This window comes from Lissotriton vulgaris, unplaced genomic scaffold (genome assembly GCF_964263255.1).
Source record: "Lissotriton vulgaris unplaced genomic scaffold, aLisVul1.2 SCAFFOLD_1211, whole genome shotgun sequence".
Taxonomy (NCBI): Eukaryota; Metazoa; Chordata; class Amphibia; order Caudata; family Salamandridae; genus Lissotriton; species Lissotriton vulgaris.
This window is the reverse complement of record NW_028245045.1, coordinates 629684-647832: the sequence shown is the minus strand read 5'-3', so window position 1 is coordinate 647832 and position 18149 is coordinate 629684. Positions and strand designations below refer to the sequence as shown.

Here is an 18149-nt window from a genome sequence, read left to right as displayed (position 1 = left end):
AGACGCTGCAAACTTGTCAGCCAGAGAGGCGGGTCTGAAGTGTAGGCTGCTGTACAGAAAGAGATGCGTGCGAGTGCTCAATGTGACAATCCTGGAAGCGTGCTGTTCTCTCAGTTCAGCGAAGCAATTCTAGTCCCCAGGCATAATGTTTGCGAATCCTTTCCTGGTCTGTCCAGAGCATCTTCTGCCTCTTCCTTGCTCGTTTGCAAAGCCTGGCTGCTAGCCGGCACTGTCGCACATCCCCTCCCCTGACCTCGTGCTGATTCTGTCCCGGTTAGTCATGGATGCGTGAAAACATCCCCTCTTTGAAAGAAAAAATATATCTCTTTTGACATTTGACTAAGACTGTTCCATATACTGCCTTTGTTACATTCAAGTAGTTGTCCTTTTTTCACGTGTCACGTTATTATGTCGCACAAAAGATCACGATTTTGTTTTTTCGCACTCAAAATATAGTTTTGGAGTGTTATGATTTTAGATATTCGACAATTAAATAACCTCACAAGAGTGATGTGAAATTACTGTTTTTCTCTTGGACATTGACGTGCCCTATATTTTTGTTCGCATTTGTATATTTTTTATACACAGTCTTTTAACTCATACATCTTTGGTGCTACCAGTCTAATTGAAGAAATGTTCAGCGCTAATCTTGTGTTGTTGTGTGCTACATCAAAGTGGCAAATACATCAAATTAACACTGAAATCAATATATTATACTGGTATTTGTATCGCAAATGCTCTCTAAAGCGAGTAAGGGAAGGAGTTAGTCCCATACTCCTGGAAAGCGTGAAGCTCTCGAGCACAGAGTGGTATTTGAGTGCGAAGCTGTCAGTAGCTCAGGGCAGTGCCTGTCGTGAAGGGGGCCATTAGCAAGGGATTACTCCTGCAGACCAGTGGCACAGCCGAGTGTAGCATCAGCTGTGTGTCTGCTGCTTACATGCAAGGTGATCCAGTCCTATGTTGATCGGTTCGGGACTTTACCTTGTGGGTATATAGGGAGTGCATTTTTTTTCGTATCCTACACTTTTTCTTACTATACTTTCAAAAAAATTTCAGTTTCAAGTAATTGTTTTTGTATGGCTGACTGAAAGATACTTCTACTGCACACTCCTCACCTTGTGAATACCCCCAGGTGCCAGACTGGCTCCTGAGAATTTTCATGTTTTGCGAGAGTGTGGCGGTGTGAGCCTCTACATCAACTTTGTCCTGCTGCTGAAGTGACATTGGAGATGCATATAAGCACCACCCTTCTTGCTGATGTCTGTACCTTTTTTCTGTGACGTTGGTCGCGGATGGGGAGCTCACTCCCAAACTTTTTTCTTCATTATTAATGGGCTTTTTGCATAAAATGCCTCCTTTGTGCCAGAAAACATGTTCCCACCTAAACCCACAGGGTTTAAGTCTTGTAGAAACTGTTACAAACAGATGTCTGTGACAGATCTCCTGGAGGTATGTCTTTAGTGTTTAGCTTTGTCGTACGGCTCCACGCATCACCACATCCACCGCATCCACCACCACCGCATCCACCACCACATCCACCATCACCACCACATCCACCATCACATCCACCACCACCACATCCACCATCACCTCCACATCCACCATGACATCCACCACATCCACCACCACCGCATCTACCAACACCACCACACCCGTCACCACTACATCCACCACCACATCCACTACAACCACCACCCCATCCAACACTACCACCACCACCGCATCCACCACCGCATCCACCACAGCCACCGCATCCACCACATCCACCGCATCCACCACCACATCCACCGCATCCACCACCACATCCACCATCACCACCACCACCACATCCACCATCACATCCACCACCACCACCACATCCACCACCACATCCACCATCACCTCCACATCCACCATGACATCCACATCCACCACCATCACATCCACCACCGCCACATCCACCACCGCCACATCCACCAGCACCACCACATCCACCACCACTTCCACCACCACCGCATCCACCACCATCACATCCACCACCACTACATCCACCACCCCATCCACCACCACCCCATCCACCGCATCCACCACCCCCACCGCATCCACCACCCCCACCGCATCCACCATCACCACATCCACCACCACCGCATCCACCACCACATCCACCATCACCACCACATCCACCACCACCACATCCACATCCACCACCACCACATCCACATCCACCACCACATCCACCACAACCACCACCCCATCCACCACCACCACCACCACATCCACCACCACATCCACCATCACCTCCACATCCACCATGACATCCACCGCCACATCCACCACCACATTCACCACATCCAACACCATCACATCCACCACCGTCACATCCACCGCCGCCACATCCACCACCACTTCCACCACCACCGCATCCACCACCACCACCGCATCCACCACCACCACCACTACATCCACCACCACAACCACCACCCCATCCACCACCACCACCGCATCCACCACCACATCCACCACCACATCCACCACCACATCCACCACCACATCCACCACCACATCCACCGCATCCACCACCACATCCACCATCACCACCACATCCACCATCACATCCACCATCACCACCATGTCCACCATCACATCCACCATCACATCCACCACCACATCCACCTCCACATCCACCATCACCTCCACATCCACCATCACCTCCACATCCACCATTACATCCACCGCCACATCCAGCACCACCACATCCACCACCGCCACATCCACCACCACCACCACATCCACCACCACCACATCCACCACCACTTCCACCACCACCGCATCCACCACCACCACATCCACCACCACTTCCACCACCACCGCATCCACATCCACCACATCCACTGCATCCACCACCACATCCACCACCGCATCCACATCCACCACTTCCACCACATCCACCACATCCACCGCATCCACCACCACCACATCCACCACTACCACCGCATCCACCACCACCACCGCATCCACCACCACCACATCCACCACTTCCACCGCATCCACCACCACCACATCCACCACCACTTTCACCACATCCACAACCACCACCACATCCACCACCACCACATCCACCACCTCCACCACCACATCCACCACCTCCACCACCACCACATCCACCCCCACATCCACCACCTCCACCACCACCACATCCACCCCCACATCCACCATCACCACCACCACCACCACATCCACCACCACCATATCCCCCAGATCCACCACCACCACATCTATATGTGTGTGGCTCTGTGTGTGTTTAGGTGCAAATGCAATGTTCTTGGATTTTCGTCACAATAAAATACACTGAACATAATCTTCACAAAAGTTATTTACAAACGTTTAAGCTATTGCCATTATAAATTACAATAACTTTTATTTAAGTATTAATTATTTACAAAATTAAAAGCCATTGTTATTTGTAATATCAATACATCTAAGTCACGTAAATACAACACACATTGCATTACAAATGCTATAGGTGTCACATTTGCAAAAGTTAAAACTATTGACATTGTAACTGACAAAGCTATTAATTTTGCTACTTTCAAAACCAACACATAAATAAAAAAAGTGTAATTTACAATACCAATAGCTCAAACTTTCCTAATGCGAGACCTATTGCATTTCCAATGCTTGTTTCCGCTAGATACTTAGATTTAAGGGGATGCCGTTGTAGATTGTGACCATTTGAAGCTCCTTCGTCTTACTGATGTTAAAATACATGTTGCTACTAATAGTTGTGAGAGATTCCATTTGCACAATGAGATGCAGCTTTATCTCATAGAGCTTTCAGTGTTGCGTGAGATAGACTATCCTTAACTGTATGCTGTCTTCAATTTTAATGATTTGTGGACTTCTCAAAACGGGATTAACACTGACATAATGTCCGCTGTGTTTTGTCCTGTGCTAATATCCTGGTCGCATGTTGCCTTTCTACTTCCCTCTCCCATTGCCCCACGTACGTTCACTCTGTTTAGTTTTCTTAGCAGTAGGCCTTCTTTGGGAATTGACCCTAATTGATCCGGAAATTAGTGGCTCTATTGATAAGAGACCTCTATTCTTTGAGAGTATAATCTGAACGATATTTGAAAACGGGTTGGGGGAGGGGAAACTCTCCATTCACTGTAGCCTTAATATGAAGTTTCACTGACTTGTGTTCATCTGTCCTTCCCTTTGGGTTTATAATTTTATCTCCAGTTATCGTGGTTTTTCCCTGCAGCAGGTGTTTTCAGAAGCTGGTTGGCATAAACTTGTCTGTGTTCCAAACCGAATCATGGAGAACAGTAGCTGTACTTTTCAGGACCCCATTCAAAGCATGCAGCTATAGGTTTAAGTAGGTTTATTTTTACTGCCCGCACCATTATTTCCCCATCTTCACTTTGTCCTCCTTTTATTTTGCCCACCAATGCATCACATTGAAATGCCCCTTTGTCCCCTCTATTTCTTGCCACCTTCAATACATCTCCCTTTGGTTAATCCTACATTTTATGTACTGTTAACCACGTCCTTATTCCTTTTTTTTCTTCCAATAAATATCTATAACTAACCTAAACCCAATCATGCACTAAATTAAATTTAATTAGATAAAATAATAAGCTCCCATACTGAAACAATCTTGACCCAAATGTTAAATAGTATTAAATTTATTTGAATTACTTTTTATAACACACGAATACTAACAGTAACTCCAACTATAGTTTTAATATATATAATTAAATTAAAAGAATAATAAAATTACTTTACTCCAATCTAACCTTATTCATTCAGTAATGTACATTCAATTAGCTTATTTTATATGAAAATAATTCTTAAACTAAATTAAGTTAAAATAAAATAATTCTAAATTGTTGCAACCCGAATTTTAGCCAAAGCTGTACTGTATTAAATATATTTAACCATTTAGGAAATATAAATATATAATTAGATTATAATTTTATTGTATTCAATTAAACCCTGTCTGTAAATATTTTTAGTTTAACTCTTTAAAAATCAATCAATAAGTATTGGTATTTTGATTCTAACCCTAATGAAAGTATTCTTCAGTTAACGTCATTAAAACTAGTCCTAGTTTTAAATTTCTCTAAACTACATAAAGATCAATTATTGAGTCCTAGTTTAGTGATTAATTTTTTTGGTACCGTAAAACTATATAATGCTTACTTGCAAGTAATTTCCTAATACTTTGGGCAAAGTAGTTGTAGATTCAGTAAATGTAGAGAAAGTAAAGGTTCTGTTGAAGTAATTGCAGATAAATACGTCAGACAAATTAAAAGGGGGAAAAGGTAAAATAAATTTGTCAGCTTTCAGGTATAACTGATATGTTGAAATAGGGCGTATATTTCAAAATATATAATTGTTTTTGTAGCAGTGATTTTAAGTGTAAAAATTAAGTTATTAAACACTTCCCGATTCCAGGGATTTGTCGGTTTATTGAAAATAGAGCCTTAATTTCCTAAAGTTCTCTAAAAAAATGTGAAACAAAAAAAAACGTTGGTGGTTTCATTATCTGAACCAGTTTTCTTCAGCAATATTAAATGAACATTAGTAACCTGACAGATTCTGTGAATTGACTGCTTATTGTATGATCACGATGCCTTGAAAGTTTTAAACTTTGTTCAGGTTCCTCAGCAATAAACCATTTGCTTATGTCTGCCTGCCCCTGCAACCTGACTATAGAGACGGGTTGACCTGTATTCCCGTGTGTGCCTGTCGCCTGACTGTTCGTCAACCAGTCCCACCTACACAATGTGTGACACGTGAAACGCGCAGAGCGTGAACCCTGCCACATTAATGCTGAAGCCCTTCTTTGTAAGGAACCGGTTGTGTGTACCCTAGATGAACAAGCATCAATCTATCGCACAGATCGCCTTTATGTTTATTTATGGGCGGTTTACTGCCAACCGGTTATCTCGGCAGGTCAAAAGGACTAACGGGTCGCTCTTGTGGGCTGAGAATTGTATGTATCTTAAGGTGCATGATAAATGCTGCAATACTGAATGTCTGTAGATCAAAGACGGATAAATATTCGACACATAGCACACTTAGACGAGTTTACGTGTAGATCACTTCTAATGCGTACCTCTGATCGAATACTGAAGTGTTCATGAGTTAAATCGATTATTAAGGTAACTCATCTCATGCACAGCACGTGGATACGAATGTTTTATGTAAAAGTTATACATCTGGAGTGATGGTTAAGAGCAGACAAAATGTGCAGTGTTCCACTTCAATCTTTAGTGCTCACTATGTGTGCTGAAAGTGTGTTTTTTTATTTTAGAATGTGTCGAACAATTATAGAGCCTCGTGAATTATTGCACACCTCCTTTTATTATCATATGATCTATCGAAAGACTAGCTATAGAAATTAATTTTATGTTGGAACTAGCAGTTGATGCAAAATATATGGTGCAGAACTGGTGCCTTGTTTGCTTAAGAATCGGTGCTTAATGACACCGTGCATTAGTTGCACACTGGGGGCCCAAGTTACTAACTTTGTGCTCACAGAAATCAAACTTAGCTTTGCAAAAGAATCACCTGCGAGTGCAAATATCTTGATCCTGATTTGCAGAATAACCACTAAGAGATCTTCAGAGGTAACTACATTTGACGCGCAATCAGTAGGGTGGATTATCTGCAGTACTACTTTTGGAAAGGAGTGTGTACAAAAGACCAGTTGCGGCTCCCGCGCTAAGGCAGAGGACCGTCGCCCCACTGCTTGAACTGCAAGCTGAATACAAAAAATAAAATGATAATAACATTCGTTATTATCATTTTGTTTTCTTTATTCAGCTTGCAGCTGAAGCCAGGGGGGTGGGGATGGGCTCCCTACGTCACAGGGGGAGGAGTGGTGGCAGCACCTAAAGTGTGCATGATGGTCTGGTTAACAGTCTCGGGCCGTCCAAACAGTCATGTGCACTCCACATGTTCTCCATGCAGGCTTTCTGCGTGGAGAACATGCACAGCCTGACAGCCCCTGTCTGAGTGCCGGACCATAGTGCTCAGCCAAAACACAGCACCGCTAAGGCAGCGTTGTGATTGGTCAAGGGATCCTGGGAGGTTGTTTGCTTCCTGCGGAAGAAGGACGGAGGAAGAAGATGCGGCGGTATAGGTTAGTGCTTTATTTTTTATTATTTCCTACCCCCTCCCTCTGTTGTCCACACCCCCTGCCTCACCACCCCTGCTCGGTAGCAATCGCTACTGCAAAAGACGGGGAGCGAAGTTGGCACTATGCCTCTCATTAAATGGAGCTTAGAAGCCTCAGACGGTCCTCACTTGCAGCGTTGGTTTCGCATTGCCTCCAGCATTTTTCAATGTCTATCTAGCTCCCATGCTCAAAAGACCAGCGTGTTTCTGTACGTTGCGGTGGCACTCATAGGTGGCGGACATGGAGCAAGGTTTGTTGGAAGGGTTGCATGACGATACAATGCATGCCTTTTCCACGCATGGCAAGGATAATAAGGGAAAAGTAAAACACAAACCCATTGTTTACAAGTCTCCAGATAATAAACATAAACCAGTAGATCCAGTGAATGTATGGCAAATTCCCAACTTTTGCTTTTTTGTTGTGGTTTCCAGTAAACCCGAGATTGTATGACCCATTATTAAAGATATTCTTCCAACGCCTGTGTTGAGATTTGATAAAAACAAACAGAGAGGGGATTAGGTCTTCTCCAAGTTAAGCTGTTTTTCACTCTGGGAGCTGCACACCGGTCACAGCATTTACAGATGAAAGTGTGGTAGGTTTACTTATCACATTTTCGTTTTTTATTGGAGATAGGTATTGACGCTGATAAAGTAAACAAATTCTTTGACTTGTCTTAAAAAAAAAACCTGTAATCAGTGGCTCAGACAAATAAATTACTTTCAGTCTGAAACAAATGGTTTGAACGTGCAAGTGGTGTGATAGTAAATAGCTTGTAGTGGATAGGGGTTCAAAAAAAGGAAGTTGAGCAAAGAAAAGCAAAAATGTAGGACTGGAAAAGATCTAGTAGTGGAAGAATAGGAAAAAGGTACAGAAAGGAGAATCGGTGGGTGTAATGTTCATTAGGAGGTATGGGGCACTTTCCAGTAGGAAAGAAAGAATAGGAGAAAGCACCGAAAAAAAAGGAGATAATAAAAATAGAGATATACTTCGGGCTAGACTAGGGAATTGAGCGAGGTGTAGATGGAAAGCAAATATTTTGAACTTATGTACTTTAGTTCCAAAGCGAAAAGGACATTTTCGACCCATTTACAGTGAACCACATGTATTTCAGACTACGAATAAATTAATCATATAATCAACTACGAATAACGGTTTTCATCATGAGGGTTTCATTGTGAGGCTTCGAGCGCAAAAGTCAGACTGTTCATCACAGTACAGAGAGAGTCAAATACATATTTCCATATTTCCTGCAGAAAATATAAAATAAACATAAAATCTAGATCACAGTATATTGTTTTAAATTGTGACGTCACGTCTAGATAGTGCTTTCTATCCCACTTTTAATATTTTCTTCATTCATTTCAGCAAAGGTTAGCTAACCATAAAACTACAGCTAGCGAACTCTGTGAGAAGGAGAACTCCGAAACTCACACTGAACACGACAAAGAGGGTTATCTAACCAAACATGAACCTCGAAGAGTCAAAATATTCGATGGAGGGTAAGTAAGAGTTAAATGTGCTTTATACATTGCATTTCAGATGACTCCATCACACTTTTTAGTTATCATTGATTTTCCTGGCTCAAAGAAACTTAATATATTTATGTCAAGGTCTACTAAGTTCAGAAATTCTGCTTTGAATATCATAGAAGGTTTGGCGTATAACATTGAGTTATTCACGCAAAGGAGTTGTGAATGGCTAAATTACGCAAAGCGTGCACATCTGTTTATTTATTAGTGTCACCTAGAGGAGAAGTGGGCATGACTGGCTTTAGTGAGGTGAACTCCTGTACGAATTGTAATGTTGCGAGTAGTCACAGACACTTGCATTGCATGTCCTTCTTTTAGCACTGCTTGACTGATTAACTCACCCATTTCCCCAGGGTGGTTGTAGGAATGGGTATTTTACATGGATATACGTTTTCCTTGTAAAGAAAGTTTTCAAAATATGTAACAAAAAGTTGCCAATATCAGTAACTGCGTTTGCACTATTGGAGTATTACAATTGCAAGGACCCTTAAGGAAGCCATGAAAATTGTCTAAAACAACAAAAGTTCCCTTTTCATAAGTTTTTGAAGAGGAAATGCTCCCTCTGAGGGATTTTCTACCAACAGGTTAAGGATAGACCATATGATGTATTCACGGTTGCATAGAGAATAACAAATTTACATAGGTAACATTATTTAACACAAAGTCTGTCTAAAGTTATTCAAATCCCAAACTTTAAGGACTCAGTACAAAATCACTGTACACTCGTGGCCTAAATGAGAATATGCACAATCACAGGAGAAATTTCATAAAAATGTCTTTATTTGGTGATTTAACCGACCAGTTGATTAAAAACAAAATCATTCACATTTATTTATCAAAAACATTAAAATCTTAAAAGGGCTGAAAAAGTGTCGACGCGGCGTTTCGGTGATGTCAGTTGTCACCTTCTTCAGGACAATATTTCACATGTTAAAATCACTATTAAAAAATACAAAGGGTACAGTTATTTCCATTCTCTGAAGTAACCACAGTTTTCTACAAATATTAACACACTTAATGGTACGGTAACTCCTGTGTCAGTTTGCATTGACAATTACTCATGTATTTAAAACCTTGTGCATATTCTTCATAGTCTTTACTCTATTTTATTTAGCCTATATCTATAAACAATAGTGTGTTTGGCACAACAAACATTTACTGGTCTTTAACAGACGTAAACAGACATTTGTCAGTCTCGCAACCTTCTATGGTCTCACCTTACTATGATATCCCTCTTAGAACCGTATGGGCAATCCACGGTCCCGTGTTTTAAATTTAAGAAAAATGAACTGTCTTTACTTGACAGTACCGGGCACCTCTTTCAATTGGTGGCTGTGGGGGGGCTCTAGGGTTATTTTTAAATTAAACCTCCTGCCCTGCGGGAGTAACCTCCTTCTTCTTTATTCATCATATCAGTATTCGTCATATATTAGAATTTAGTCAATCAGAACATTTATTTATAGATCTTACCTACTTGGTAGTTCATAGATCGCTTTTTTCAATTTGCGATTTCTGAGCTTTTGTTCGTTTGGTACAGTTTCTATAAATGGAAAAAGCACAGATGGCATAGGTTTTTAGGGTTTTTTTTGGTTGATTGGATGACCAAAGGGATTATTCACAATTTTGTCTACCTTCGTTCTGTGAACTTTCCTTGAGGGTAGAGTTTCCAAATCTCAATGTAATTATCTGGTCTTCTATAACGAAGGAGAAACTCTAAGATGGCCGCCACCGTTTGGGCGGCAACTAAACAGAAACAAACAGATACCCACAGGTGGGAAAAATTAAAATCGTGCAATTGACCTAATTAAGAATGGTATTTAAAAGGAGATGGAATTGAGCAAAGCCATTTCAGCCCGGTGAGACGGTCGGTGCAGATGCGATCTATGAACTACCAAGTAGGTAAGATCTATAAATAAATGTTCTGATTGACTAAATTCTAATATATGACGAATACTGATATGATGAATAAAGAAGAAGGAGGTTACTCCCGCAGGGCAGGAGGTTTAATTTAAAAATAACCCTAGAGCCCCCCCACAGCCACCAATTGAAAGAGGTGCCCGGTACTGTCAAGTAAAGACAGTTCATTTTTCTTAAATTTAAAACACGGGACCGTGGATTGCCCATACGGTTCTAAGAGGGATATCATAGTAAGGTGAGACCATAGAAGGTTGCGAGACTGACAAATGTCTGTTTACGTCTGTTAAAGACCAGTAAATGTTTGTTGTGCCAAACACACTATTGTTTATAGATATAGGCTAAATAAAATAGAGTAAAGACTATGAAGAATATGCACAAGGTTTTAAATACATGAGTAATTGTCAATGCAAACTGACACAGGAGTTACCGTACCATTAAGTGTGTTAATATTTGTAGAAAACTGTGGTTACTTAAGAGAATGGAAATAACTGTACCCTTTGTATTTTTTAATAGTGATTTTAACATGTGAAATATTGTCCTGAAGAAGGTGACAACTGACATCACCGAAACGCCGCGTCAACACTTTTTCAGCCCTTTTAAGATTTTAATGTTTTTGATAAATAAATGTGAATGATTTTGTTTTTAATCAACTGGTCGGTTAAATCACAAAATAAAGACATTTTTATGAAATTTCTCCTGTGATTGTGCATATTCTCATTTAGGCCACGAGTGTACAGTGATTTTGTACTGAGTCCTTAAAGTTTGGGATTTGAATAACTTTAGACAGACTTTGTGTTAAATAATGTTACCTATGTAAATTTGTTATTCTCTATGCAACCGTGAATACATCATATGGTCTATCCTTAACCTGTTGGTAGAAAATCCCTCAGAGGGAGCATTTCCTCTTCAAAAACTTATGAAAAGGGAACCTTTGTTGTTTTAGAGTATCTAATAACCCCATCCCTTTTCTCTGAAAGGGTTACTCCTTGATAATTCTTTACAGCCATGAAAATTGACCTTTCTCCCTTCTGAGTGGGTGCAAAAAGACACTCTAATCATGGTCATTTGACAGATGAAACTGCTGCTTGCTGCAGTGGGAGCCTCACACTCTTGTGCCTGGGTGTCACTGCATCTGCTGCACTAATAATTGGTATTCCCCTCTAGTGCTGAGACCATACATCTAGACATGGGGAAACCTGAATTCTCCAGGAAATATAAGAAAACCATAAACTTGCAGTGTGAGCTTATGCTTTTTGTTGTTCATGTTCATTGAGGTAAAATTCTGAATTAAATATTCTGGAATGTCACTGTGGTCTGTTTTCATTCCCTCATGTGCAGTAAGGTGCTTTGTGACGCATCAGAAGATTTCAATTTTGTTTGTGAATCGGGCTCTGTTTACTTCAATCGCTGTATGACTATGTACATATAAGTGTAGTCCGCTGTGCCTCAATGTCTGAGTCTCATTTTGTTTTACTGTAGTGGTTTTCAAGTTGTTGTTGTGGCTTAAAACAAAGGAGTGATTTTAGTTAAATCCAGGTGGTTCTCTTTTATCTGTGACATTCGCACCGTAGAAATAGTGTAAAAAATAGAGTGAAATAAAAAACACTACAACACTTTCCTATAGTTGGCATACGTGTATCTTGCCCTTTCTCAGACAACAGTAGTATTCTTTGATCATTGTATTTATTTGTACTACAAATGACTCCATATACAGAAGTGAACAAGGTGGACAGTTCATTGTGTGTCCCTTTGAAATGGGAGCTCTGAAGTTATGGAAAGTAAGGTTTTGTTTTCCTAATAAGGATTTCCACCGACGTTTTAAAAAAAAAAATCTTTCAAAGGTGAACAAGGCCATCATGGCACATAGCTAATTTAAGTGACCCCTGACAAATGCCTATTAAGCATCCAGTAGATTGTTGCAAGAGTTCATTACTGCATTAGCACCATTTTATACTTCTGTGGTTGGTTTTCCAAGATGCTGATCCTCCAGGATCAGTATTTGTGCAACAGATGATACCCCTGTAGTCTGTAAAATTTTCAAACATCATCAAAGAAATTGGCCAAATGTTGAAGAGAGGGGCTTATCGATGTTTTGATTTAAAAGGATATCATATCAACCATCTCAGAAGCTTCTGGAGTTTGCATTGCTTCTCTTACAATGGCAATAATTGATTAATAGAAGTACAGCTAAGCTGTGGGTACTTCTTTTGCTAAGTCTCCTTGGGTAGATGGATTTTAGCTGCCTTTTAAAAGGAAACTGATCGATGGATTGGTATTTATTGGATTATATGTAGTAATTCCTTCTGTGTCACTCCATGTTTCATGCTTGCCCCATGCATTTGGAGTGCTTCACACTGATATGCCTTCATTTAATGTGTGAGACAGCACAAAAAAAGTTCCTTCTTTCTGATATTGTTTCCTGCAGTGGTGATGGCCAGGTAGGATCTCTAAGGCATCCCCTAGTGATCTAAAACTCCCCGGTCCCACTGAGATTAAAGCTACCATCTATCATCAGTCAAGAGGATTGAACGTGATCCAGCATTAGTAGTCTGGATTGCACATTACTCTATTCTTGTTTTGTTAGGTTTAAGCTTCATTCCTCAGTCATTTTAGTCAAGGTATAAACTTTTTTTAACCAGAGTAATCTAAAATCTGCAGAATACGACATTGTGCTTAAAAGCAAGAACCTTGCCAAAATGTGATTTTGACTAAAAGCCATAGGACCTTGCCAAAAGTGTGTGCTAAATTCAGGCAGAGAAGCTTGACCTTTAGCGTTCTCTTTGAATATAAATGATCACATATCTATGATCCCTTATTTGATTACAGTGATCCCTTCAACGTTGTCAAATGAGGGCAGTCTTTGCTTTTAGATGTGTTCAGGGTGCACCATCCTTTATTCCTTCAGTTTAGCCGTTCATATCTTGTAATCTCTGTTTAGTCTTGCATCACCTTTGAGACTTTTCTGCAAGCAGTTTATTTATAAGTATTTAGAACGTCCACGCGTATTTCAAACTCAAAGTGATGGAACCCATCTTTGAGAGGACTGAAGGAAACTAGATTTACATTGCAAATACATAAATGCACTAGTTCAATCAATGCCAGAGTATTGCACTGTTAAATGTGTGAAATAGATGCGTGAAATAAATATATTGTACTGAAATGTGTAGATAAAAAGTAGTATTCATAAGTGTAAATTCCCTTTAGATGTGCTTCTTGATCTTAAGGGGTTATATTGTTGCACATTCATAGTTTCAATATCAAGACTGTCCATCTTTCCCTTATAGAGAGGGCAAATTGGATATTTTAGGCAGATTCTAAAAACGGGAGCAGATCAATAAAAAAAAAACTTTAACTTTCTCCCCTTTGAAGCTTAATCTTGAGATTATCTACCTACCTTCAGGGTCAGATGCATTTTGGTGAATTGTTAGTGTATAAACACGGGGCAGCCCATCAGACTTGGAATGGAATGGAAGAGGATTTATAAAGCGCATGGCTACCCATGGGCGTCCCAGCGCTATGAGGAGAGATTTCAGCAGAGGTGACGGAAGCTTTAGGAAACTTTAGGGAAAGAGAAAATTCTTCAGGAGCTTGCGAAACTTCAGAAGACTGGGTTCAATGCGAATATTGTGGGGTAGGGAATTCCAGAGTCTTGCTGCATTGACAGAAAAGAGACGTCCTCCTGTTCGTGCCTTCTTTATTCTGGGGACTTTTGCGAGGTAGAGGTGGTCAGATCTGAGTGCCCTGTTGGCTTTGTAGGGGCTAACCAGACTTCTCAGGATGGGGGGGGCCTTGCCCTGGAGTGATTTGTGCATGATACACAGGGATTTAAATTTAATTATTTCCCGTATTGGGAGCCAATGAAGGGATTTAAGGGCGAGTTTAGCTGAGAGTTTATTTGATGTTCCTGTCAACAGCCTCGCTGCCGAGTTCTGAACACGTTGTAGTTTATTTATGGTGGTTTCTGGGGCACCCAGTTATAGGGCATAGCTATAATCCAACCTAGAGAGGATAAGGCCCTGTATGAGGAGTTTCCTGGAGTGAGGAGGTAAGAGAGGAAGGATTTTCCGTGCAGTACGGACTAGGCCAAAGCACACACCAGCAGTTTTCTTTGCTTGGGTTCTGAGAGAGAGATCTTGGTCGAGCCATACTCCAAGACTTTTAATTTCACTTTTTGGGAGGGGGATTGCTCCCATACATGTAGGCCACATGGAGTTAAGGATGGATGTAGTCTTGTGTCACAGTAGCATAAGCTCTGTTTTATCTCCGTTCAATTTCAGGAGGGATTTGTTCATCCAGCCGAAGATTTCTGAAAGACAGGATCGAAGGTTCATGAAGCAGTGGTCTGATTGGTTAAGTGAGCCGACCAATTGTGTGTCGTCTGCGTAGGTAATCAGTTTAATCCCAAAAGGGGTGACCATGTCTTCCAGTGGGGACATGTAAGCGTTAAAGAGTGTCTGGCTCAAGGACGAGCCCTGTGGCATGCCACACTGGAGAGGGATAGATTTGGAGCGCATGCTGCCTTCAGAGACCTAGAAAGTTCTGTTGTCTACGAAGGATTTTAGCCATGCCAGGGCTGAGCCCGAGACTCCTAAATCGCTGAGGCGTTGGATAAGGATACGGTGATCAACCGTATCGAAGGCAGCGCTTAAGTCCAGGAGGATCACCGCTGCTGATCGTCCCGAGTCCAAGATCTGCCTAGCCTCTTCAACCACCGCTATCAGTGCTGCGTCTGTGCCCTGGCCAGGGCGGAAGCCTGTCTGGGAGCTGCGCAGCAACTCACCTGCTTCCAAGAAGGCAGACAGTTGTTGATTGGCGAATTTTTCCTCAACTTTAATAATCCCTGGTAGTAGAGAGATGGGTCGGTAGTTGGACATCTCTAAGGGGTCTAACTGTGGCTTCTTTAGTAGGGCTCTTACTATGGCTTTTTTCCAGATAGGCGGGACAATACCTTGGGAGAAGGAGGAGTTAATTAGGTCAGTGGCTAATGGAGTGATGGTTGCTGACACTAATTTCAAGATGTTCATTGGTGCGGGGTCAATCGGGGACCCACTTTTTATTGATACGAGCATTTTAAGGAATCCCTCCCTGGTGATTGTGGAGAGGGAATCAAGGTGTTGTGCGATCTTTAGGGCACTGGGAGAACTGGGTTCGGGCGGCTGATCTATGGTAGGTAGACTTTTTAAGATGTTTTGAATTTGTATTGAGAAAAATTCCACAAGTTGGTTGCATCTAAGCCCTGAGATGTCAGAGGTGGGGACGAATCTGGGACTTTAAGTAGTTCCTTCACAATACGGAAGGTCTCTCTTGATGAGTTTGTGGAGGCTCGAATTTTCTCCTAAAAAAACAGCCTGAGTAGCTTTAAGGGAGGCTTTGTAGGACCTAATGGCTATTCTGTATTCAGATTTCTTGCTATTGGCCCAATCTTTCCTCCATGCGCGTTCTAATTTTTTACATAGCTTTCTCTGGCCCCTAAGTTCGGAGGTGAACCAGGGAGGTTTGAAAGGTCTGCTTTTTTTCTCTACTCTTTTCCTAGGTAGAGCACAGTCAAATGAATTTTCAATCCATAGTGCAAAATTTTTGGCCGCCACTAACAGGTCTGGATCGTGTGTGGGGGCTGATCGCTCTAATAAACTTGTCCAGCTATCCAGTGGAAGCATGGACCAAGTTCTTTCTTGATTGCGTGTTAACGGGGCTTGGGGAGTGTCCGTGGTGGTTTGCCAGTTAAACGGGATTAGGAAGTGATCAGACCATGGGATAGGTATTGGTTCCCTGGGTTCCAAGGTCATGATATTGGAGAATATCGGATCGAGAAGGTGCCCTTTTGTGTGTGTGGCATGGGGACTTTTAAGAAGGAGCAAAAGGTGCAAAGTTTATGCCTATGTTTATCTTTCTGTTTATTAATGTCGCTTGTAAATAGGTTATTGGTTCTAAGTAATGTAATACATTGTTCACAGTTGTTGCTTTCATATGGTGTTAAGGCCACTGACCATACGTTTGAGGGATTTGTTATTGCTGTGGACGAAATGTGACAGCCCACTTTCTGTCTTGCCCAATTGTTGTTCCTTCATTTGCCCCTTTGTATGTTATCATCCACCATCGAAATCCCCACATCATAATTCAATATTTTACCCAACTTTTGACCGCGAACAACTGTGTAACTATTGAAATTCTAAAGATGCAGATATTGATGTTCATCAAGAGCTTCTTAATTACTAACCCACAAAGTAGTAGCCTTATTTAATTTATTTGTATATTATTATTATTATTATTATTGTTATTATTATTATTATTATTAATTCAGGCAGGAGAAGAAACAAACTCAGACGTCTTGACATCTTTCCACTAAACGTAGCTCAGACAGTCTGTGGATAATGTAGTATATTGATAATATATTTCAGTGTATGTATGAGACACAGGATAATCACTTCCTGGCATCACTACTGTCATCTTCACCTGCCAATCTTAGTCACTTCCCTTTCTCTTGAGATGTGTAGCTTCTCCAAAAATGTTCTCCCCATAATAATGGCAGGCAAGAAATCTGAATGCCAAATTACCACATGGAGTTTTAAAGTTTGACAAAACACATATCGTAATGGGTGCTGAGAATACCAAGTACAGTACTTTTACCGTCTGTTATTGTATATGAGTTAGAGTTTGTTGATGTTATCAAGCTAATTAGTCGAGAGTTTTTCTAGCTTGGAACAGAAAATGAACATGTGCTAACTTTTCATCAATGAAGCATGGGCATTTTGATGATTCTTTAAGTAAAATAATTCTTAATTAAAATTTTTACAATTCTTAATGTATTACATTATAAATTAAACAAAGCAGCTGATTTTAAACTCCTCTGATATTCACAGGTTGTACTAGTTTCTTCATACCGGACAATTGACTAATTTCACTGCTGCTTATGGGTTCGCCCAACTGGTTACTAGTGCTTTTGCCTAACTGGTCCAAATCTGAAACATGTTAACAGGCAACGAGGTGTAGCAAATAATGTGTATCATTCTAATACTTATGAATGAATCAATCATTTGTTAGCAATAGAGCAGAGCTTAAAGTGCCTAAAACAACACGATGGATAGTTAAAAATGTAGGTTTAAGACACCAAAAATTAGTCACAGGTCTTCAAAACATTTAATAAAATTGAGATTTGCTGTTTGGCCCGTCAAATAAAGCCCAGTTTTTAAAAAATAAGTTACATGTGTTATAACAGATGCGCTGAAATTAATGACTAGTTTTAAACATGTTCATTTAAAAGCACAGAAGACTTAATTTAAAAAGAAAGTTCTTAAGGGATTAGTGTGCATGTTGTATGTATTCAAATATGTTACTAAATCATATACATCTGGTGTCAGATTACATTAGTCCAATGTACCCTCCTGTTCTGCATCGTTGAGTAAATGTTTTGTAAAAAATTATATTGCAAACCTATTTAATGCAAACATATTACCAGTGACCAGTTCTAGTGCACCAAAAATGTAAAGATTACTCTTCCAGGCAATGGATTCTATTCTTTCCACCTTGAGTCACAG

At 40.8% G+C, this 18149-nt stretch overlaps 1 protein-coding gene across 1 annotated transcript in view; it reads left to right on the top strand.

Annotated features, from left to right (window-relative positions):
• The window catches only part of HIVEP1 (HIVEP zinc finger 1), a 251665-nt gene that overhangs the window by 67855 nt on the left and 165661 nt on the right, over positions 1-18149 (top strand). Inside the window, exon 3 of the mRNA XM_086948991.1 lies at positions 8534-8667. Within this exon, the coding sequence (XP_086805117.1) occupies positions 8534-8667 (134 nt within the window). The remainder of the gene's footprint in view (positions 1-8533; positions 8668-18149) is intronic.